The 23,810-nt window shown below is 40.2% G+C and overlaps 1 protein-coding gene across 3 annotated transcripts; it reads left to right on the top strand.

The window, feature by feature from the left end:
* Positions 1 to 1,586: 1,586 nt before the first annotated feature.
* Positions 1,587 to 21,805, top strand: zgc:91890 (solute carrier family 52, riboflavin transporter, member 3-B). Of its 3 annotated transcripts, none has more exons than XM_038712066.1 (4): positions 1,587 to 1,691; positions 18,069 to 19,159; positions 19,438 to 19,561; positions 21,030 to 21,242. In XM_038712066.1, the coding sequence occupies exons 2-4, from the start codon at positions 18,123 to 18,125 to the stop codon at positions 21,240 to 21,242; spliced, it is 1,374 nt and encodes a 457-aa protein (XP_038567994.1). In that variant the 5' UTR covers positions 1,587 to 1,691; positions 18,069 to 18,122. The 3 variants fall into 3 exon arrangements, with proteins under 3 accessions (XP_038567994.1, XP_038567992.1, XP_038567995.1); XM_038712064.1 differs by lacking the exon at positions 1,587 to 1,691 and adding an exon at positions 16,674 to 16,843; XM_038712067.1 differs by lacking the exon at positions 1,587 to 1,691 and having other exon boundaries at positions 18,123 to 19,159; positions 21,030 to 21,805.
* The last annotated feature ends 2,005 nt before the right edge of the window (positions 21,806 to 23,810 follow it).

Below are 23,810 nucleotides of genomic sequence, written 5' to 3'. Positions count from 1 at the left end.
TATGTGGGTGTTTTAATGGGAATGTGGATCTTTCAGATCAGCTTGAGAAGTACCTATGATCTCGTTCCACATTTTATTGCGTGCCATGCAATGCAGGGAACTGGTCTTGGTCTTGACTCGGTCTCGCCCTCCCTCGATCTTGGTCTCGACTGCTTTCAGCCGCTAAAAGTCTTGGTCTTGTCTCGGTCTTGATAAACTCTGGTCTTGGTCTTGACTTGGTCTCTGTTTGGGTGGTCTTGACTACAACACTACTGTATGTTACGCACATTATACACATTGTGTGTATTATTACACAAATGTGAAAGAAATTAAAGGAAAAAACAAAGTAACACATCAACAAGCTAGAATAGCTTTGATAGTCTCTTTCATAGATTCTCCAAACTGTGAAACTCTACTGGAGGGATGAACACCATTCTTCAGCAGGATACAGAAAAAGGAAAACTCAATTCATCAATCATATTGGCTTCAATTGAAGTGAATAGGAGTTTGAGCAATATTTTGAAAGACGGAAGTTAACATTAGTGTACCTTCAGGGAATAAACCATGCTAAAAATTCTACCTACCTGTAAGGAAGCATATTTCACCTCTTTTTACATTATAATTAAACTGAATGTCCTTAATTCTATTATTTCATACGTTCACAAGTATATTCATGAACTTTTGGGAAAATACAGCACTCTCTCACAAATTGCACAATGAAACGGTCTGTTGTTACAGTCGCAACTCTCAATGTAGACCACTCGAGTGACTGATCTCACACAATAACACATGATGTCATATAAAACTGATAACTTTGCTAAACGTGGTGTACACTGTAACTTATATCATTACAAACGCCAATTTGAAAACTACAAAACAGAATGAAAGCAATAATTATTGTTTGTATGAATTAGTTATGTTGAACACAAAATATTTTTGGGGATAGAAGAGAGATTTAATTGCCATTTGGCAGCAGCAGACAGCCCACAGTTTAGATGTGTTAGTAACGCAACAGTCCCTTAATCCCACATCCAAGAAAGCTCAAATCACTTTTATTTACTGTTTCAAAAGTAATTTGTTTAACTGTCACGAGCCTGAAAAGAAATGTTGTTGTTATCTGGGAAGGGAACATGAAGTACCAGTCAGTGCAGAGGTGGGTGCAAGGGCACCAAATACCATGAGGTTAGTGCTCAACAGGGGTCATTCATTTGGGCTGGAATTTGTGCTGAACAAAGCCAGACATACCCTGACCAAACACCCCCTCAGGAAGCACAAAAAGCTGTCCAAAGTCATCTTCTGGTTGGCTAAGCTTCTCTCTCCAACAACAGGGAGAACCTTCATGTTGTTATAGTAGATGCATCAGATTCAGTTCAGTGTTACTTTTTCTTTACTTTCTTGCCAACAAGCTCCCTTTCCTCCATCCATACTCTGTCCTTTCTTTCCTCCCTCTGTCCTCATTCCCTTCCTTCACACACCTCTGCTGCTGAGGACTTTGATTCCCATAGTGGACCCCTGGCTCAGCCCTCTTTCATCACATGACACAGATTCAGAGATCCAGAGTTGTAAAGTACAAAACATTCAACTCAATGTGCAGAAACATCAGAAGGCCACTCTGCTGGTATGCGTCTGAACAGAGTAACCTCCAGCACACTTTCCGTTGCACTTGTGTAACCTCACCAGAACTGACTTTGCGCTTCCTTTCCCACAAGCAGGTAGGTGGTATTTGGTCTAATTTAGAATGATGAATAGAGGTCATTTGAAATGCTGCAAGGGGTTCAGAGAGTTTATGGTGTTTTGTGTTAAGTTGTGTAATTTAATAATGAGCAAATTTTTCACTTGGAAAATGGTCTTAAAGTTTTGGAAACACAAAACAATTTATTTTTAACAACCAAAGTGAGTTCTGGCAGGCTTTCTACCGCACTGTTTAACTTAGCAACCATCCTCATCTAAGCCAACTCTATGGGATTTGTATTGTATCAGCATTTATCTCTGTAACAAATGCACTGTGCAATATGTATTTTTGATGCCACTTGTATCTAACATTCTACCATACAAAAATCGCTACATTTTTGCTCAACAAAGCAAACATTTTCGTGGTTAAAATTTTGCTTCTGTGACCTTTAAAGGACCAGAAAATAACTGTGCACAAATGCACAACCTGACTTTAATCACAAATCACCTAATTTTAGAAAACATTTGTGTACATAAACATAATTATTTATAACTATATCTTTCATTTTTTGCTTGTTAGAATATTCTAACATGATGCCAGAGAACAGCATAGAGTGAAAAGTCTGGCAACCAACCCCACCCTTACTAAAATGAATCATAGCATTACTATAGTTTACTATAAGAATTGTATAGTGTCCTATAATATGTTTATAATGTTCTATAGAATGTTTCATTTCATTTTTTCTATTTTATTAGCTATAGTAGCCCTATAATATTTCAATAGTACTAGTAGTAGATATTTGTGGTATTACTATAGTATTTTACTATAGCATTAGTATAGTAAATTTCTGTAGTTGTTTTTGGAACACACTATCGAACATTCCTACAGTATTACTATAATGATGTTATAGTAAATGTATAGAGTTACTATAGTAACTTTCTATAGTGCGTCCAAGAAAAGAAAACATATAGAAAACACTATAGTAATACTATGTAAACAATACAGTATTTACTATGTAATTTCCTGAAAAACCATAGTAATACTAAATAAACACTATAGTGATACTATATACACACTTTACTACAGGATTACCATAGCCAACTTAATAGCATTACTATAGTAATTTTCTATAATATGTTCCAAAAAACACAGAATTACTATAGCAATACTGATATCACTATTAATATTATTGTTTATGGTTTTGCTATAGTAATACTATAGTGTTTTTTTGTAAGGGCAGTCTCCCCTACAAGGAGGCTGACAGAAGGTACGTCTATATAATAACATCACACTAAATTGTGCATGATATTCATGTTTCTGCATTAATGACCAAGATAACTCATATCTAATAGTTATTAAAAAATTATTTGAGAAGGTTTTTACACCTCAGCAGACAGCAAACTTGAACAACACCATATATTAAAGCAGCCACCGAAGTTACACAGTTAATGCATGAGAGCTAAAGCAGAGTAAGAGGGAGAGACAGCGCCTGTCACCCACGACCAGTTGATTGTAGTTTAAAATAATGCAGTGTAGTGAGGATACTGATTTGGTTTCATAGAGGAGACAAGCGTCTGTCTGTCACAATTAACGGGGACTCCAGTCTGCAGTGTAATTTATACACTTCACTGATAAACCGCAAGAGTAAAATTAGGCTTCATGATAAAAGGGGGGAATAGAATATGGAACTTCCAAAGTGTCAGAATTGAATGAAAGAATAAATAAATAAATGGGGAAATATATGCAAGAAAGAATGAAGGCATGAAAGAATAAATAAGTAAATGGGGAAAAATATGCAAGAAAGAATGAATGAATAAAAGAATAAATACATACATTTGCTTTTGCCTTTTCCTTACGAAACATATTGTCATTGCCATTCCGTTAAGAGACTTATTGTCATTGCCATTTCCTTAAGAGATTTGTCATTGCTTTTCCTTTGCAAACCCAACCTGTCAATCAATGTGTTTTGGCCCGCCCACTACGTCCAACTAATCACTCATAGAAGTGTTTGTTTCAAGGCAGCCTCACTCTGCTAATTGCAGTCATGGAACTTGGCATCATTACCTTGTTGTGCCTTATGGAGATTTTTCATGCAAATACCGGACGAATGATGTCTTACTATGCGATTGATTGTACTAACAGACCTTCCAAGAAGCATGTGCTCTATTTGGTAAGTGAAATCCAAGCATTTTATTAATGTGTTGTTAGCAATAATTAGCAGGTATCGGTACATTATATTAGGTCGTTAGCTTAGCTAAGCTGTGCTAACGATGCTCAAAAAACAATAGTGTAACTTAATACATGGTTAACGCAGTTTTTGCAGAGTCCTGTACAGGAATCAAAACGTATTAAGAGTGTTTGCATTTAATGTGATAAAACAAAAGTAATCAGAGAGCCCCGCAGCCCTGTACGCAGGGTAAGCGGTTGACGATGGATGGATGGTAATCAGAGTTGATGGTGCGCCGCATTTAGGTAACTGTTAGGTAATGTTAGGTAGGTAGATTTATTTTGTCACAGTGTAACAGGTTATATAGTGAAATTGAGTTTGTAACTCCCTTCTGTTAAGAGGAAGACAATAAAACATGTAAAAGCAATTACAAAAATGGTAAAAAGAAATAAACTATACTATTCAGTGGAGCAGTGCTGAGGATGAATTTGAGCTCAAGAGTCTGATCGCTACATTTTCCATTCATATCTTAACCATTCTGTAATCTGCATTAGGCTTCATTAACGAAATGAGCTGTCATTCAGGCTGTGTGCGCACAGTTACGCAGATCAGCCCTGGCGTCGGCGCTTGTCACAGCACAGAGCTGGGCGGATGCAAACATTTACAAAATCAGGCAAATACCTTTTCAGTTTAAGGCTTTATTGTTCTACTAATACAACTGAAATCCAGTCAGCGCACACCATGGCACTGGTGGCTTGCTGGAAAGCAGCCTGCATCGCTCTTTCACAATTTTGGTGTTACAACGGCAAGTGAAATACTTTCACTTTCCATTAACAGCGCATTTAAAGTGTATTTACTCTCTGCAGAGCAAATGCAGACTACACATTGTAACATCTAAGTCAGATGATCACTGGATGGATTCTCATATGTTAAAAGTATCCTGTTGAAGAAAAGATGGACATTATAGCCATGTCCAACGGTGAATCCATAAACAAATGTTGCCGGTGAAACTAATCTTGGCTTTGACTCAGCAGCTACCAGCTGTTATTTATTCAGCAAACAAAAATTTCTGAGATGCACAGAGAGAGAGAAAATATTGGTTGACGCTTTATGCATGACGCACAGCTTCCTCTGTATGAAGGCTTACCCTGCTTCAACAAGGAGCTGCTCTCGTGTTACTACCACAATTATTGTTTGCGCTGTGAACATTATGTTCATGGATGCTTTAGGAATAATAATACTGTGCTACTACAAATAGTGGCTGGGCAGCAAGCGTGATATTTTAAAGTGATCTTATCAATATATTCATGGTGATTTAAAAAGGAAAATAAATATATTAAACAGAAATAGCTAAATTACAGATAATCAACAAGCAAAGCAAATTGCATTCCCTAGAAATAACCTGTTGCACAGCAGCTGTTTCTAACCAGATTAACAGCAGATTAATTATATTATTAAATATATTTTACTTTTACTTGAGTAGGTTTGTCATTTTGTTCCTTTTACTTTTTATGGTAGTAATTGTACTTTTCCTTGAGTAAAGGTTTTTAGTAGCTACTCTACCCACTACTGGCCAGTGGTACCAATACTAACGCTGCCATGGTGAACATGACACCGACAGCAGAGATGAGGGCAATAGCAGAACAGTCAAAGCCAGCACAGCACAAAGATTGAAAATGATATGGCTTATTTATTTATTTATTGTATTCAAGGGTTCATATGAGTTGATTTCTGTACTTTAGAAGAGTTAAAGAGGTGTTTCTAGTTTTGAAGTAAAATTCTCAAGAGTGCAGGAATAAAGGTCTCCAAAGACCCAGGACCCCAACAAATGCTTTGTCTGGAGAGTGGGCTAACCAGGGACAAACTCCTGGGCCACTTTTTTGCCGGCGGTGGTACACCCTGGACAGGTCACCAGTCCTTCGCAGAGCAAGTCACAAAGTGCTTTACAAAAAAAAAATAATAATAATAATAACTAAAGCAACAATAAAACAGTGGAGGAGTCAGACAGTCATATATAAGCATCAAACATTATAAAGGCATCAATCAATATAATCATTGTATTTGTGTATGTGTGGCGCATAAATAATCAAAATTAAGGCATTTTGTATTTTAAAGAGAACATGACTATTCACAGTTAAAAGTTTACAGGGAGAAAAAGGCCTGTTTAAATAAAAAAGTCTATAGCTGATTTTTGAATCCTTCGACTGAGACCTCAGAGCGTAGGTCTGACGGAAGAGTGTTCCACATTGTTTGTGCAACCACTTGGAAAGCACGGTCACCTCTAGTGTACGCGGTACAGCTAGTAGGCCTTGGTCTGAAGATCTTAAAAGCCTAGTGGTAATATACGGGCGCAGCATGTCTGAGATGTACCCGGGTGCCTGATCATGCAGCACTCTGTATGTTAAAACAAGCACTTTGAATTGAATCCTAAATTTAACAGGGAGCCAATGTTAAGAGGACAGAATGGGAGTTATATGAGTTCTCCGGCTGGACCTGGTCAACAGTCTTGCAGCAGCATTTTGGACAGGGACGACCTGCTAAGAGATGTAAAACGGGAGTTGCAATAATCTAAGCAGGAGGAAATAAAAGCATGTATTATCATCTCAAATTCCGGTTTTGAGAAAACAGATTTGAGCTTGGCAATGTCTCTTAAATGAAAGAAATATTTAGTTTTAACATGTCGATTAAAGTGCATTGATGTGTCAAACATTACACCCAGATTTCTAAGATTTGATTTTACTGCTGATGAAAGTGATCCAATATGCTGAGTGATGGTAGGAGCTATGCGATCGAAGTTTTTAGCCATCCAGCTTTTAATGGCAGTGAGGCAGTTACATAGTGTGGTCAGTTTGTCATACTCATCTGACCCAAAAGAGACATACAGCTGGATGTCAACAGCGTAACAGTGATAAGAAATGCCCTTGAAATTACTAATAATGTTGCCTAAGGGGAGCATGTACAATAGAAATAAAATCGGGATAGAGCAGCAGTTTTGGACATGTGAGTTTCCAGTGACACAGAGAAGCTCCTCTCTGAGAGGTAGGAGGAAAACTAGTCCAAAGCACTCCCAGAGATACCCACCCACTTCCTAAGCCTATCAATCAGGATGCTGTGCTGTGGTCGATCGTATCGAATGCTGCACTAAGATCGAGCAGTACCGAAACAGAGCACTTCCCCGCATCAGAAGACATCACTATGTCATTTGAGATCCTAAGAAGGTTCTGTGGAATAATTTTGACGGAAACCAGATTGGAACTTGTCAAATATATTGTGGGTAGTGAGAGTGTCAGTGAGCTGATTGGCAACAACTTTCTCTAGTATTTTTTAGAAGAGTTTGAAATAAAGTGGAACAAAACAGAAGCTGAGGGAACTGTTAATGATAGGGACAAAACATGACCCAACAGTCCCAATCACATTTTTGAGCAAGGCGGTGGGTAAAATATCTACAGGGCTTGAGGAGGATTTCATACCGGCCACCAGATCAGTGAGGGCCTTTTGGGAAATGGGACTGAAATGTTCCAAGATTGGTAGCCGGGAAAGCCAGTCAGAGACAGATGTAGTGGAGGGGATGATGCTAGCCCTGATATCTCTAATCTTGTCCACAAAGAAAGAGAGAAAAGTGTTACAATCGTCGTTTGAAAAAATAGGAACTTGCAGGATTTACAATGTTGTTAATTGTGTCAAACAGGACTTTAGGGTTGTATTTGCTGGAAGAAATAAATTTTGAAAAATAAGAAGCTCTTACTTCCTTAACCATAGTGTTAAACTCTGTTAAAAGGTCCTTATAATACAGGTGGTGAACTTGAAGCTTAGTGGATTTCCACAGTCGCTCTGCCTTTCTACATTCACGCCTAAAACACCTAATAGCGTCATTTAGCCAGGGGGAAGGGTGTGTGGAGGGGACAGGTCTCGTTTTACTCAGAGCCACTTGATCCAGGACTGCAGTGCAATGTGAATTAAAAGAGTGGACAAGATTATTAATATCAGTATGGTGAGATAGAACTGCGTCTTTGTAAAAAGCTGCTGAAAACTTTTCAGCTGAGAGGCTGTTTATGATGTGGGAGCTACTTATACGTTTTCTTACGTTACGAGTCCAAATTAAAGGAGAGGTTGAAAAAGACACAGTTATGATCAGTGATATGCAGTTCCTCCGAGTAAATACAATCAATATTCAACCCAAGGGTAAAAACAAGGTCAAGGCCCTTAATGTGTGTGGGACCGGAGACATGTTGAAAAAAATGAAATGATTCAGTGATACTTAAAAACTCAGCAGCAAAACTACAGGAGGCATCATCAATGTGAATATTAAAATCACCAATCATAACCACTTTGTCCAACCGTATAATAGTTGATAAAAAATCTCTAAAATCAGACATAAAAGAGCTGTTAGAACCAGGGAGTCGATAAATTAAGATGCAATAAAATGGGTTAGAACGACCCACTTCGGTCACTTGTAATTCAAATGAAGAAAAAAACCCTGTGGTCACCCTCTGGATTTGAAAGCAGTCTTTGGAGACCATCGCGAGACCTCCACCCCAGCCAGAGGTCCTAGGAGTGCTGATCAAAGAACAATCCTGTGAACATAATTCAATTAACGGGCCATTTTCCATGCTTCTCTGCCAGGTTTCAGTCAGAAACATTAAATCCATGTCCTTGCTGGTGAAAAAATCGTTCAATATAAACGATTTATTTGTAATGGATCCAGCATTTATTAGGGCCATCCTCAGGGGTGCATACCTGTCAACCCTCCCGTTTCCCCCGTACTGATGGCAAGTTCGACTCTTTTGACAGACTCGAATCTTCAGATCTCGTTGATTAAAATGAACTAATCTTTTTTTGAGTCATTTTGTTCATTTGAACTAGGCAGGTTATTGTGGCGCTGCAGCCCTCTAGTGGCCGATTAAAAAACAGCACCGTTCTCTTTTATTTTTAAAATTTCAGTCCTCTCAACATCACACAAAAATCCAAACACGAAACAAAGGAGAGGCACAAGGCTACCTTCACATACACAGAAGAAAAAAAAAAAAATAGAGTAGAATATTTGTGCCCTTCTTACTGGACTGCTTTTCCCCTCTTTTTCTTTATTTTCTTAAATAAGGACAAGACAAGATGAGGCAGGGACAACACGCAAAGACTAAACAGGGAAAGACGCGACATAGACAAGCATTCGCTCATACATCCACAAGCACCTTCCTAGCGCCCTCAGATCGACAGTTTTGCTGCTTCTAAATTATATTGGACTCTTTTTAGGTGAGATGAGCTAATATTCTGTTTAATCAATGTAGTTTTCGTCTCTATTTAGTCAATGCAACTTTAGTCATACTTCTTCACACCATTTTCTGCCTTTAAACTATTTCTAAATTTGGTTCAGTGGGTGGTTTCCTCTTTTTTCCTGTGTTGACTGTTATTGCTATAAACGTTTTTTTTTTTTCTTTGATGGATGGCGTTATATATTCTCTTCCACATGGCCTCAAACTGTCTTTCTTTGTTACTGTCTGCTGACACGGATCTCTCAATATTCAAATAATATTTCATTATTGATTTCCATTTTTCTAGGCTAGGTTTGTGTTTTCCAGTGCTATAGTATTAACTTTTAACTATCTGCCTGGTGGTGGCATTTTAGGCAATTTGCAGGAGTTGTGGTGTCAAACTTATTGATTTTATCTCTACTGTAATATATTCTTGTCATTAACTTGTACTGTATCAGCCGCAAATTTTCGTTAGTTGCAATTCCATATGTAACTTGCAAACCCTCCTTCCATTTTGTTTCAGTATTGAAACCCTCCAAATCTTTATTCCAGCCCACATATACAGTATCTTGTGTAGCAAGTCCTCATTGTCATTAGCAGTAATAAACATGTGGTACAACTTGCTTACTAACCCTTTCCCTGCATTTTGGATTAAAAGTTTCTTTATTGTTGATGGAACGTCATTTTCAATATCACAATTTTCTCTAATCCAATTTTTCAGCTGGAGGTACCTGAATGTTTCTGTATCTTTAAGGTTAAAGGTGTCTTTAAGGTCTTTAAATGAATGGATATTGCTGGAGGTTACGACGTCCAATAAAACTTTGCTGCCGCTATCTTTCCAAGTTTTCCACCCTAATGCTGTACCCTGCATTGAAATCGATGGGTTATTCCAAATTTTTATGTGTAGTGGGGTCCCAATTTTTTGTCCAAAAATTCTGGTTGTTTTTTCCCACATATTTAGAGTGCTGTTGATAACAAACAGTGCCGTTCAAAACCACAACGGAAATACAAACGCCACAACACGAATACAAAAAACACAATAGGCTATCCTGGGACATTTACTAATTTGGCAGACACTATTATGCGGAAAAAGTCACCTGAAAAAGAATGTTCTTTCTACAATTCGAACCCAGACCTCCTGAATGTGGAATGGCTATACTGCCGCTATACTACCGTGTAGCTGTGTTCCATGGAGAGTTGTGGTTCACTTCCGTTGTGGCCCACTTCCGTTGTGGCCCACTTCTGTTGTGGCCTTTTGTATTCGTGTTGTGGCTTTTGTAATCGTGTTGTGGCGTTTGTAGTTCCATTGTGGTTTTTGAATTTGTTTTGTGGCTTTTGTGTTCATGTTGTGGCTTTTGTAATTGTGTTGTGGCGTTTGTAGTTCCATTGTGGTTTTTGAATTTGTTTTGTGGCTTTTGTGTTCATGTTGTGGCTTTTGTAATTGTGTTGTGGCTTTTGTAATCGGGTTGTGGCGTTTGTAGTTCCATTGTGGTTTTTGAATTTGTTTTGTGGCTTTTGTGTTCATGTTGTGGCTTTTTGTATTTGTGTTGTGGCGTTTGTATTTCCGTTGTGGTTTTTGTATTCGTGTTGTGGCTTTTGTAATCGTGTTGTGGCGTTTGTAGTTCCGTTGTGGTTTTTGAATTTGTTTTGTGGCTTTTGTGTTCATGTTGTGGCTTTTGTAATTGTGTTGTGGCGTTTGTATTTGTGTTGTGGCTTTTTGTATTTGTGTTGTGGCGTTTCTATAAGTGTTGTGGGATTTGTGTTCGTGTTGTGGCTTTTGTAATTGTGTTGTGGCGTTTGTATTTGTGTTGTGGCTTTTTGTATTTGTGTTGTGGCGTTTCTATAAGTGTTGTGGGATTTGTGTTCGTGTTGTGGCTTTTGTATTAGGCCTGAAACCTACGGGCCACCATACAAACACGGAAGACTGCCTGTATAGTATAGTATAATGCACAAATTCACCTCTTGATCACTCTCTATCATCATTATATACCCCCCCTTGGGCCCACAACCAAATTCAAACCATGTAAAAACCACAGAAATATATTGTCTATATGCAATCCACTACTCCGGCTAAATCCTTCCATTGTCACAATATTTTCTGAGTATACAACCACACCAGCCATATAAAGGCTTATGTATATAATTACTATCATTATCTCTAAAGAGCTCATTCATACATCCGGGTCAGTTTGTTTTGGAGAGGAGACGACCTCTGAGGTAATTCGGCTCCCGGTAGAACCCTGTCAGGACACTGAAGTGGAGCGGACCCAGAACAACTCTGATCACCTGTTGGCTGTAAACACTAGCAGGACTAAAGTTACGGTACGGCTGTGTTAAAACTATAACTTAGCACAACATCACTGCGCTGTAATAACGATATGCTTTATTAAATGTCACATAATTAACAAAATAGCTATATAATATCAGTCCAGTGACTGTTACCTGACAGCCGACCTGCCTCTCATTCTCTGGCGCTGGCAGTTACTCAGCCTGCCGAATGAACGAAAGACTGAGGAGGACCCGTGTGAGCTGTGAACAAGTAGTTCATTCCTGCTCCACAGTAGGAGATGTCACGTGACAAATGAACGACTCAAACCTAGAGACCCACAGTTGCTATGAGTTGTGAACTAATCAATTCTGCTTCCTGTGCTGCCTGCTTACCACAGCCCTGTAGCCGAGCTGTTACGTGACAAATGAATGATGAGGCTGAAGCAGAGCATAAAATAAAATTAATTGAGGAGGTTTAAGTTGAATGATAAAGCATGATTAAGCGTGAGCAGTGATGAGATTTAAGTTGAATGATTAATAAGCCTCTTGTAAGTTTATAAAACAATTTACTGTTATGTCTTAAACAGAGTGTGACGGCATTAAAGAAACGCACATTTCTTGTTATGGAATCACCAATGATAAGTGTTAAGGGAGGGAAAAGTGGCTGGGGGGATGTAGACTGGACCCTGCCAGGACTAGTGGAAGTGAGCTCAGGGACCAACGTGTGCGCAACCTTCGCTAACTGTGGGTGAAATGATGCGACCGAGGACCTGCGCAACGAGGGGGCGGTGTCCGACTTTGTGAAGCCTCCAGTGCTCCTTCTGGACACAGCCTCCTTTAACAGCCTGCGTTGAGAAGAGGACTTGGAAGTGGACTTAACTAGAACAAGTGGTTGGTCGTTACCTTTTGCTAGACTAGGCCGGCAGAATTTCCCCGTTACATCTACAGCTGTAGCAAGGTTAGGCTGTTTAAAGGGTCTTTCCTCCACCTCCGGTGGCAGCTGATCTACTGAAGCTTCCAATGGATGGACCGGAGCCTCGTCAGACAGAGTGGCATAGCAGTTTGACAGCTCTAGGTGAGGTTTTGATATTGCAAGCTCCGGGCAGGTCCTGACGCCGTGCACCACTTCGGCCCATGAAGGCTTTGACAGAGGGATCACCCTGTGGGGGGTGCTGGTAAAAGCTGTGGCCTTGGGTCTGGCACCCATTAGGGCCTGCTTTTCTCCCAGTGCTGCTCTACGTTATCCACTGGCTCCAGTACCGTTCGATGATAGCCATGGAAGGGTGGAGGCAGAGTTGGAAATCAAGGCCTGCAAGAGCCGGGAGGGCGATGACAGAGCAGAAGAGCTTTCAATATGTGAGATGTACTTGAGCTGGGCCAATGCGACCGACGAGAAGCTATCAATCCTTTTCCCGGATCTCATTCTTCAGCTGGTGGATATTTTCTTCCAGACGTGAGTAGTCCAGAATGCAGTATTCGCAGGCCGCCATGTGTTGTTACAGTGTGGTTGTGAATATCCATGGACTAAACAATGATAACTAATTTGACAAGCACATAAGGGTCGAGCTAGCTTTATTTTGTTGAATGTTAGATTAAATTTGCCATTTTTAAATAAAGTTAACTATTAATTTTGTGTTCTCTCCAGGGTAGCTTGCTAACTTTAACATGATGCCATTTTTCCAGACAGATTGTTACTGCTGTTTGTCCACAAGTTGACGATTCTACACTATTGTCCTTTGTCATAAATGCAGGTATGTATAATTGTTAGCATAAAATGGAAAAATACATATAAAAAGGTAACAGTGAAGGAAAACTGTATGAACACATTTTCATGCATGTTGTTCTGTTCTCACAATTTAAGAGGGACAAATTGTGTTGTTTCATTTATTTAGTTTACTTATTTATCAAATAATGAATTTAAATCTATTATATGATCAATGTGTTGTTGTGTCACTGGGTTGTACTTTGGATTTGCCACTAGACAGAGCATGCAATTTTTGTCCACATGCGATGACGATTCTACATTACTGTCCTTTGTCCTAAATCCAACTGTGGAGTAAATCTGCTGTAACTGCAAACCAGACGAGCTCCGAGAGATTCAGTTAGACAGGCGACATACCACAGAGATCATGCATGCTACCGTAACTGTTACATGCTATAGAGGTTATCATGCTGAAGTGATCTCAGAGTACAGTAGGTTTATGGCATTTGGGAGGAAACTGCTTGTTCATGTGCTTTGTCAATAATTGTTTTACCCATTTTGTATTTTGAGGTGCCAGCCTGCTTCAAAGCCTCCACCATCATCCCTGTCCCCAAGAAATCAAGGACCACTGGACTAAACGACTACAGACCCGTCGCCCTGACCGTTGTGGTTATGAAGTCCTTTGAACGCCTTGTGTTGTCCCACCTAAAATCCATCACAGACCCATTCCTGGACCCCCTGCAGTTCACCTGCAGAGCCAGCAGGTCTGTAGATGATGCAGTAAACATAGCCCTTCACTACATCCTCCAGCACCTGGACTTCCCAGAAACCTACACCAGGATCCTGTTTGTGGATTTCAACTTTGCTTTTAACACCATCATTCCGGCCCTGCTGCAGGACAAGCTCTCCCAGCTGAGCGTGCCTGACTCCACCTGCAGGTGGATCACAGACTTCCTTACGGACAGGAAGCAGCACGTGAAGGTGCGAAAACATGTCTCTGACTCCAGGACCATCAGTACCGGTTCCCCTCAACGCTGCGTTCTTTCCTCCCTTCTCTTCTCCCTGTACACCAACAGCTGCACCTCCAGTCACCAGTCTGTCAAGCTCCTGAAGTTTGCGGACGACACCACCCTCATTGGGCTCATCGACGAGTCTGCCTACAGGTGGGAGATCGACCATCTGGTGACCTGGTGCAGCTAGAACAGTCTGGAGCTCAACGCTCAGAAGACAGTGGAGATGGTCGTGGACTTCAGAAAGAGCACAGACCGCACCCTCCCCCATCATCCTGTGTGACTCCTCAGTCACCACTGTGGACTCCTTCCGCTTCCTGGGCACCATCATCTCCCAGGACCTCAAGTGGGAGCTGAACATCACCTCCCTCACCAAGAAGGCCCAGCAGAGGATGTACTTCCTGCAGCAGCTGAAGAAGTTCAGCTTACCAAAGACAATGATGGTGTACTTCTACACCGCCATCATTGAGTCCATCCTCACCTCCTCCATCACCATCTGGTACGCTGCTGCCATCGCCAGGGACAAGGGCAGGCTGCAGTGCTTCATTCGCTCTGCAGAGAAGGTGATTGGCTGCAATCTTCCTTCTTTTCTGGACCTGTACGCCTCCAGGACTCTGAGGCGAGCAGGAAAGATTGCAGCTGATTCCTCCCACCCCGGACACAAACTGTTTCAGACTCTCCCCTCTGGCAGGAGGCTGCGGTCCATCAGGACCAAAACCTCTCGCCACAAAAACAGTTTCTTCCCGTCTGCAACTAGCCTCATTAACAAGGCCCGGGTCCCCCACTGACACTCCCCCCTTGCAAACAATACAAATGTCTCTGCACATGTAAATACTGTTTCATCTTGTGTCGGGCTCAGACCTGGTACGTCGCACATATTTGTTGTTGATTGTTGATCTTTGTTGTTGTATATTTTTATGTTGTCAGTTTATATATTTATATGTACACAATATTCTCTTCCGTTACGTTACTTCTGCACGGCACAGACCCAGAATAATGCACATGTATATATCTGCAACGTTGTTCTTCAATTCCATATTTATATATTTCCACATTTGTTTATGTTGACTGTATGTTTGTCTACGTGTAGCACCTTATCACCACAGCAAATTCCTCGTATGTGTAAAACACTACTTGGCAATAAAACTCCTTCTGATTCTGATTCTGATTCTGAATGTCTGTTTTCTGAATGGAGTTTGGATCGATCAAGGCTATGCTATGCTAACTTGGTCACAGTAAAGTACAACAACAGCTGGAATAAAGTTACATACACATGTTTTCTGAACTCACCAGGTTGTTCAACCTCCTTGCTTTCTTTTCTCCCAGCAGTAGTTGCAAGCAAAGTCCAGTCCGACCATGGGTGTTTATTTTCCGAAGCTGGAGGTTTAGCAGCGATCAGCTGGCCTGCAGATTTTCAATCGCCCACTCTGCCTGGCCCTCTCCACACAACGCTCTGAGGCTGTTGGTGATGTATGGACAATCTCAACCTTGATAGGCTATAGCAACACAGCGTCATGCAAATTTCTCGCTTGAGTTGAAAATATTCAACTACCTCCAGTGTAACGTCAAGCTAGTAATGATACGGCCACCGGCTACCAACCACCAATGTCGACTTGCCTCTGGGGGGTTTAGCCGATTAGCTACGTCCATGCTAGCAACGCAGAGTAGCATATTAGCTTGGGAGCCATAGTTGCATGGTTTCAGAAATCAGGAACCTCAGCTCCTTCAAAACAGCTGTTCAGAAATCAATGGGTGATGTAATGGACACTGTGTCAATTTTTTATACAGTCAATCATCATAATACACAGGTAATACAAAGGTATCAGTCATCGGCTACTTGACTTAGTGGGCGGGCCAAAACACATTGATTGACAGATTGGGTTTGCAAAGGAAAAGCAATGACAAGTCTCTTTAGGGAATGGCAATGACAATAGGTTTCGTAAGGAAATAGCAAAAGCAAATGTATGTATTCTTTAATTAATTTATTCTTTCTTTCTTATATTTCCACATTTATTTATTTATCCTTTTATTCATTCATTATTTCTTGCATATATTTCCCCATTTATTTATTTATTCTTTCATTCATTCTTGCATATATTTCCCATTTATTTATTCTTTTATTCATTCATTCTTTCTTATATTTCCACATTTATTTATTTATTCTTTTATTCATTCTTTCTTGCATATATTTTCCATTTATTTATTTATTCTTTCATTCATTCATTCATTCTTGCTTATATTTCCCCATTTATTTATTTATTCTTTCATTCAGTTCTGACACTTTGGAAGTTCCATAATAGAAGTATAGTCAGTGTGGTTTTTGCAGTATGTAGTACAAACTTTTCTGAAACTGGAACCAAAGGCTGGTTCACTCTTCTCTCTCACACTGCTGCCTGTGTGTTTAAAGGAGGGCATGCCACAAGGTCGTATGCTGGTTGGGGGAGAACAAAAAGGAAAAGGAGGAGCTCTTCTCACTGAGACCGCCCTTCACTCTCATTTCCACCTATTGCTGAGCTCCCAGGCACACAGAGAGCACGTGACTGTCTGATTTTTTAAACCACCCTCCAATAGAGGGATGATGAAAGTGTCATGGTAGTGCAGGACATGTGCGCCTGTGCAGTCCCTCCCCGTGAAGTGCAACACAGACACGGAAATAGAGTGTTAATGCTGGGTCCATGGAGGAGAAAAGGGGAAGGGAATGCACATACACACACACTCACACACACACTTGCAGTGACGATTTTATAAGAAAGAGGAATGATAGTGGAGTCTCTTCCTGGTTTTGTTTTGAATGAGGTAAGGTGATATTCTGACACCTTTTAGAACTGTGGTGTATGTATGTGGATTATAGGATTTCCTGGTTATCCTAGAACCTGGCTCATCCTTTTGCTTCACTTACAGTGTGAAAGGATGAAAAGTTGACCCAGTTGATGTAAGGATGAGTTTTAGATTTTACCTTTGAAAGCAGGAACAGGAAGTTTTATGATGTTGACCTAACATAGTTGGCAATACTTTATTGTTCCTGATTATATTATATATATATATATATATATATATATGTATATATATTTAAACATATATGTGATGCTGTCCAGTTAAGAAACCATCAGAAAACCTTTTTAGTTTCAGTAACAGATCAACAAGTTGTAATATGCTAACGTGTTGGTATAGAAGAAAACAGTCAGTGTAAAGTTTACTATGTGTTTATGTTTTAATTAAGTCCTTCACAATGACAGCTTTATAACTATTATTATTAACAGTTTTATCGCACAGCTTCAAAAGCATCCCTATTTAATATGTCTGTTTATGTCACAACCACATAATGCTTTTTGCCGGAGTAGTGTGTCAGTATGTGAAAGGTCAGGCATCCCTTGCCAAATAGCACATGGGAGAGGGATTGAATAAGAGGCAGAGTAAAGTGAGATTGGGAAGGTCAATTCAAGCCGCATGGGCACATGCTTTTGTACTCAATAACAAATATGTGATATTCAGCTATCCCATGCTTATTATCCCATGCTTATTAACAGTATTTTTTGATATCATCCACAAGACACTTTGATTCAGCCTCAGCGGTACTTTAGTGCTGACAGGCTTAATGTTAGCATGCTAACATGCTAAACTATAAACTATATACTATTCTATACAATAAACACCAGCATTTTACCATTGTCATTGTGAGCATGTTAGCATCCTGCAGTTAGCATTTAGCTAAAGGTGCCACTATCAGTAAGTACGTAAGTACAGCCTCACTACAGCCGCCATGTGGTGTTTTCTTACTTACTTTACAGGCCTTGGGGGCAAATTATTCACTATTAAACACTAAAACTAAAAAGTTAAATGAGGCTAATATCTTCCGCTTCAAACCAGACAACTATTTTATTAGCAAAAAACACCGTCATAAAGTTGGATGAAAGTGAAAGGCAATTTTAAATAAAATATCAGATTGAAACTTCAAGTAAAAAAAATCAACATGTTTCGCATCCTACTCATAAAACTGTCCTATGTTGTGTCTGTTTTTCAGATTGCGTGCATCTACATTTACTGATTTACCTCATTCCATCATCATCACTCCATCATGTCGCTGCTCACTCATGTCTTGGCATGCCTGTTCGGTATGGGCTCCTGGGTGGCAATCAACGGAATGTGGGTGGAGCTTCCCCTGATTGTACCCAAGATCCCAGAGGGCTGGTATCTGCCATCCTACCTCACAGTCCTCATCCAGATGGCCAACATTGGTCCTCTCTTCATCACTCTGATGCACCACTTCCGCCCAGGGGTGCTAGATGAGCGGCCGGTCATCTACTGCATTGTAGGTTTGGGGGTCATTGCTACATTCCTGCTGGCTTTCTTCTGGAGACACACAGTGGCAATAGGGAGCTCTATGCACAGTGTACCCCTGCTGGTGTTAAGCTTCCTGCTCTCTGTGGTGGACTGCACCTCCTCTGTTACTTTTCTGCCTTTCATGATGCGGCTACGTCCAAAGTATCTCACCACGTACTTTGCAGGGGAAGGCCTCAGTGGTCTGGTGCCTGCACTGGTGGCTCTGATTCAAGGTGTTGGTGTAGTCCATTGTCAGAATGCAACTTTGGCTGATGCAGGCACCATAACAGCTGATAATGCCACTAGGGAAGGCAGTGGAGAGCTACGAGCCATTTACCAGCCAGCTAAATTCTCTGCCCAGGTCTTCTTCGTGTTCCTCAGTGTCATGATGGTTGTGTGCATGATAGCCTTCATCCTACTTAACCATCACCCTTCTGTGGCTCGGGAGAGAAAGAACGACCTGTACTTCAATGGTGATCTGGTCCCTGGGAAGAGAGAACAAGGTCTGTCTCTGCACGCCCAGACACCAGAGCAGAAGCCTATGATCGGCCCTGGTGAAACCATTAGGAGGGAACCCAGGAGCTCTTTTGGGTTGGGGACGTATAGCAGTCTTGAGGTGTTGTTCATCTTTATTGTACTGGCTTGGGTCAATGCTCTGACCAACGCAGTGCTGCCCTCGGTCCAGTCCTACTCCTGTCTGCCTTATGGGAACAAGGCCTACCATCTAGCTGCCACCATGGCAGCTGTTGCTAACCCAGTGGCCTGCTTTATTGCCATGTTCATGCCCATTAGGTAAGAATGTTTATTTTTGGAACCATATAATTACTTGAAATGATCTTTTATTTAAAGTATTAAAATGTTTAAGATTTTATCTGTCTCTTCCAATGATATAAAATTCCAGTCATAATTGCAACTCCTACAGGTCACTAGAGTTTGTAGAGGTCATAGCTTAAATGATATATGTGCTGAATTAATTCAAATTATCATATCCGTTTGTTTGATGAAGCAAAGTGGTTCAGTGTAACAGATAATGCTCAGTTTTACCATGTGCATTGGTTTTGTGTTGCCAGATCTCTCATCTTAATGGGTTTCTTGACCATGATCGGGACTGGATTTGGAGCCTACATTATGGCCATGGCTGCTCTTAGTCCCTGCCCCCTGCTGGTCCACAGTGCCTCTGGAACTACAGTCATAGTAAGATTCTTTATTCTAATGAATTGGGACAGCCTGGAGGGGCTCATGCGTTTGGTAAGGTGTGCGTGTGTGTGGGTCTATCTGTCCGCAGCTAATTTCACATACTACTAGGGCTGGGTACCGAACTTCAAATTTTTATGGCACCGACGAAATGCTTTCATACTAACGAGTATGGATAAATGCTTTGTCATTGGGTACCAAATTTTGATACCTAAATCGCATCATCAGCAAGTCAATAAGCATGCAGCATGTTTGTACCAAGATCAAATATTGCATGAAGGGACAACTGGGTGAGTGTTGAGTGTTTGGGAGGGGAGAAGGGGGTAGGGAGGTGTTTTATTTTGTGTAACAAAATTGTCTTAATAAATAACAAAAGCTTCTAAATAAATAAGACCATTTATTGTTTCCTTAAGTATATACATTTAGGCGAACCAAGGAGGTTCAGTTACAATACCAGTACACTATAGAGCAACATACTATACAGCAATACTTTATTAAAAAGTTACACTATACTAGTCTGTACTTTACAAAAAAAATTTTCTCCCCTTCATTGAACTACTAAAATGTGTACACTCTGAACACTCAGCCTGCCACTATCTGTTCAGCAACCACATGCCCCCAGACACACCTAGCGGAGATCTGCACTCTACTGTGTTCTAGTATTTAGACTGCTAACTGTATTACTTAATAGACGTTCATTTTGGATCTCATGTTCCGCCTTGTCATTGGGGCTCATGTCACACCTTATAGAAAAATTAAAGTACAACCCGTCCTTCATAATCAGTTGTACAGTATGTTCAGATGTTTTATGATTTGGGAGTGAAGTGTGATTAGCAGGTACTAAGATCAATCCAATGCTGTCTGACTTGATTGTGACAATACTGTCAAACCATGTTTGTGTCATCTTTATGAACACATTTATTTTCCCTGAGGAATGCTTTCACCATCACAGAAGTGTTAATTCACATGTATATTAGCAGGTGCTCTTGTACGGGGTCGCATTAAACTGGCAGATACACCGTATCAGCAAGCAATGTGTGTTTTGCCAGCATAATGAAACTTGAAGAAAAATCATGCTGTGCTATGTACGTGCTGTTAAAAGTCAATGGAATGACACACACTCTTTCAAAATAAGGGCTTATAGTGCAGACAAGGCAGCTTTAAAATACAATTGAAAAAAAAACACGAATTGCATGTGAGCACGATCTCAGTTAGCATGTCTTTTAGGAAAGGCTTATGGCTATTGTTGTTTTTCATTTTACTTTGTTGATCACTTCATTACAGTGTCCCAAAACTAGAATTCTGGATATTGTCTTTATGTAAATTTTTGAGTGTATTATTGTAGTATTTGGACATAGCTAACATGTTGAGGTCAAACTAGGACACTTTGCAAATTTCACTAATATCTGTACAACAGGGACTGGGTGTCAGATCATAATGCATAATATTCACCTCTTCTGTGTTACAGGTGCTGACCTGGATCCTGTTTGTCCTGTCCCTGTCATATGTGAAGGTCATCATTGGGGTGATTCTGAGGGATGAGGGCCACAGTGCCCTTGTGTGGTGCGGAGCAGTAGTGCAATTGGGCTCCATGGTTGGTGCTGTGTCCATGTTCCCATTGGTCAGCGTATATAGACTTTTCAAGTCAGGTGATGCTTGCAACACCAAGTGCCCAATGTAGTGAATAAATATGTTTAAGTGATACACTGCTGTACAAAACTGAAATATAATTGTCTCTTATTTCAGTAGCACTGAAGTCATTGCTGTGTTGTGTTTTATGTATTCCTACAGAGGTGAGGTCAGTGTTTATCTACAATAGTATCACTCCCTGAATTTGTTGGATGATGGAAGATGGAAGAATAATATTTTATATTCTGTTGACTTATGGAGTGAGCTCTACAAAAGGCTGACATGACACCTATTATTACTGTGTTGGGGCATTTTGTTGCTGAGAATATTACACCTTCTTCTCAATTATTGGTCAAGGCCAGTTTACTTGAACATAAAATTAAGCATAATTGATTGATGTTGCTTTTATAACAACCTCTGGTTTTTTTGGATTTAAAACATGCCCTTCTTTGAGCCACTGGTAGATTTGTGCTTTTATTGGTGTACATGGTTGTTAACTGAATGATTTGTGCTTTTTTTCTGTGCACATGGTTGTTTAATGTGATAACTTGCATTGTATGTGTTACTTGAGTGAAGAAACCACTAAATACCAAATAAAACACATGTTTAAATATGTGCCTTGTACTACAAATTTCCTTAAACTTTCCCCTTAACCTAACCTGGCAGGGGCAGAAGGCTTTATGCCCAAGGATAGAGGGTGCCAGGAAAACACACCATTCATCCACGGACACAGTCTGACCCACCCCTCTTGATGCTATGCAAGTTATAGGCATATCATAGAATTATCTACACATTAACAGTCAGTTTTTCTAGATACATAGACATGTCATGTGAGCCACAATAATAACTGATAATATATTGGTCACATGACACCAAAAATAATGGCCGTGGCTGTATGTGCCAAAAGGGAGCACATTGGACTTGATCTCTCACTGCATATTGGAGTTTATAACTAGTATGTTTGAATCATTTTACACTGTAACAGCTGATTGTAACTGTACAAAGAAAGAAAAATTTCAATCAATAATCTGTCCATACAATATACACTATGTGTATGTATGAGATATGAGATTGCCAGATTAACTAATTTGAACTCAGAACTTGTCATGTGCTGACATTAGGTGATCCAAAGGCACTTCATAGGTTGACATGCAATGTGCAATTGTGAAGAAAAATTAAAAGATGACACAGTAAATAGCATAGTTATGGTTATTGTTGGTAACCGGAGGGTTGCTGGTTCGAGCAGAATGTGGACTGGTAGCTGACGAGGTGCCAGTTCGCCTCCTGGGCACTGCCGAAGGTGGCCTTGAGCATGGCCCTGAACTCCCAAAAGCATGTGAATGTGTGTATTTCAGACTGTGTATGTACTAATAATAATAACAACATTGAAATCCTTTTTTCTTCTTCTACAACCGTTTTCCTTCATAATATCTGAAAGGCAATATTTTCCTCTGGTTTGCCATTGAGAAAAATGTATAGCTTTACACAACCAATACATAATTATTTATCACAAAACATTGGTATTTTGCTATTGCTTTGCACACTGTGAATTATTTGGTTTACATCTATGCACACTGTCTTTAAGTGACATGCCATTGAAAAAGTAGTTTACCTGTCAAAGCAACACTAGATGTCACTGTCTGATTAAAAGCTCCTCAAGAGGAACTGATGCTACTGCACATCTTAGCTGCACTCAATCTTCAATATACAAGTAATGCTGCAGATGATAAAAGTCACATTTTCTAAATGGGTCAATAAGAAAATATTCAGATATCAGTGGTTAAATAAAAATGGATCTTGGATGTCCTTTGAATTATACAAAGCGTTACCCAATTTGGATGAAAATCTGAGCATAAACAGAAACCTCTCTGTCCTCATGTAGGTTTTTCCCCCCAAAAATCTTTCAGCCTCATTTTAGGTGGAGTAGTGATGTATGTCTCTGGGTTGTTTGCCCATGTCACCAGAGTCATGTCTGCATCATTTCCTTCTCACACTAAATTATGTGTGTATGTATTTATCATTCATTCAGTCCATGGGACAAATAGGAATGAGGAACTCATGGTTCAGTCAGAGTCTGACTCAGATCCCAGTGGTTCCTCAGAGAACATCTGGGGCCATTATCTCCTGGTGTCTCATACTTCATCTATTCTTCTTATCTCTTCCTGTGGTTTGTATGAGTTATGGTGTGCTGAGTTTAAAAGCCATAGACCTGTTTGAAATGATTTTAGCAATAGCTTAATATCAGAGTTTGGAAAAACATTCAAGATTAGGTCACATTTTTATTCTTAAACATAATGAAATGATCCAAATGCATTGAGATTCGACAGGTGGACAGTTTGCTCAATATGAATGTGGGTGGCAGGATGACACGGGTAACAATAACAAACACAATAATGAGGGGTGGGGGGGGGGGGGCTGCAGTCTTCCTTATCTTTCTGTCTGCCTCTTTCTTTTCTTCAGTCCAACTATTTTGATATCTCCTTTTCCCCAAGCTCCTTGTCTTCTTCGATTCATGCATATGGCAGACTTTGTGACCGTAATTTCAATTTAAAACACATGAGGGGAAATCCTAGCCCGCGCTGCTCTTTAATGGGCCGTCATGGGATTGGAGTATCCAGAG

The sequence above is a fragment of the Micropterus salmoides genome, unplaced genomic scaffold, assembly GCF_014851395.1.
Source record: "Micropterus salmoides isolate LMB-PRFRI ecotype aquatic unplaced genomic scaffold, ASM1485139v1 Ms_hic_scaffold_11, whole genome shotgun sequence".
Lineage (NCBI taxonomy): Eukaryota > Metazoa > Chordata > Actinopteri > Centrarchiformes > Centrarchidae > Micropterus > Micropterus salmoides.
This window is presented reverse-complemented; position numbering and strand designations above follow the sequence as displayed.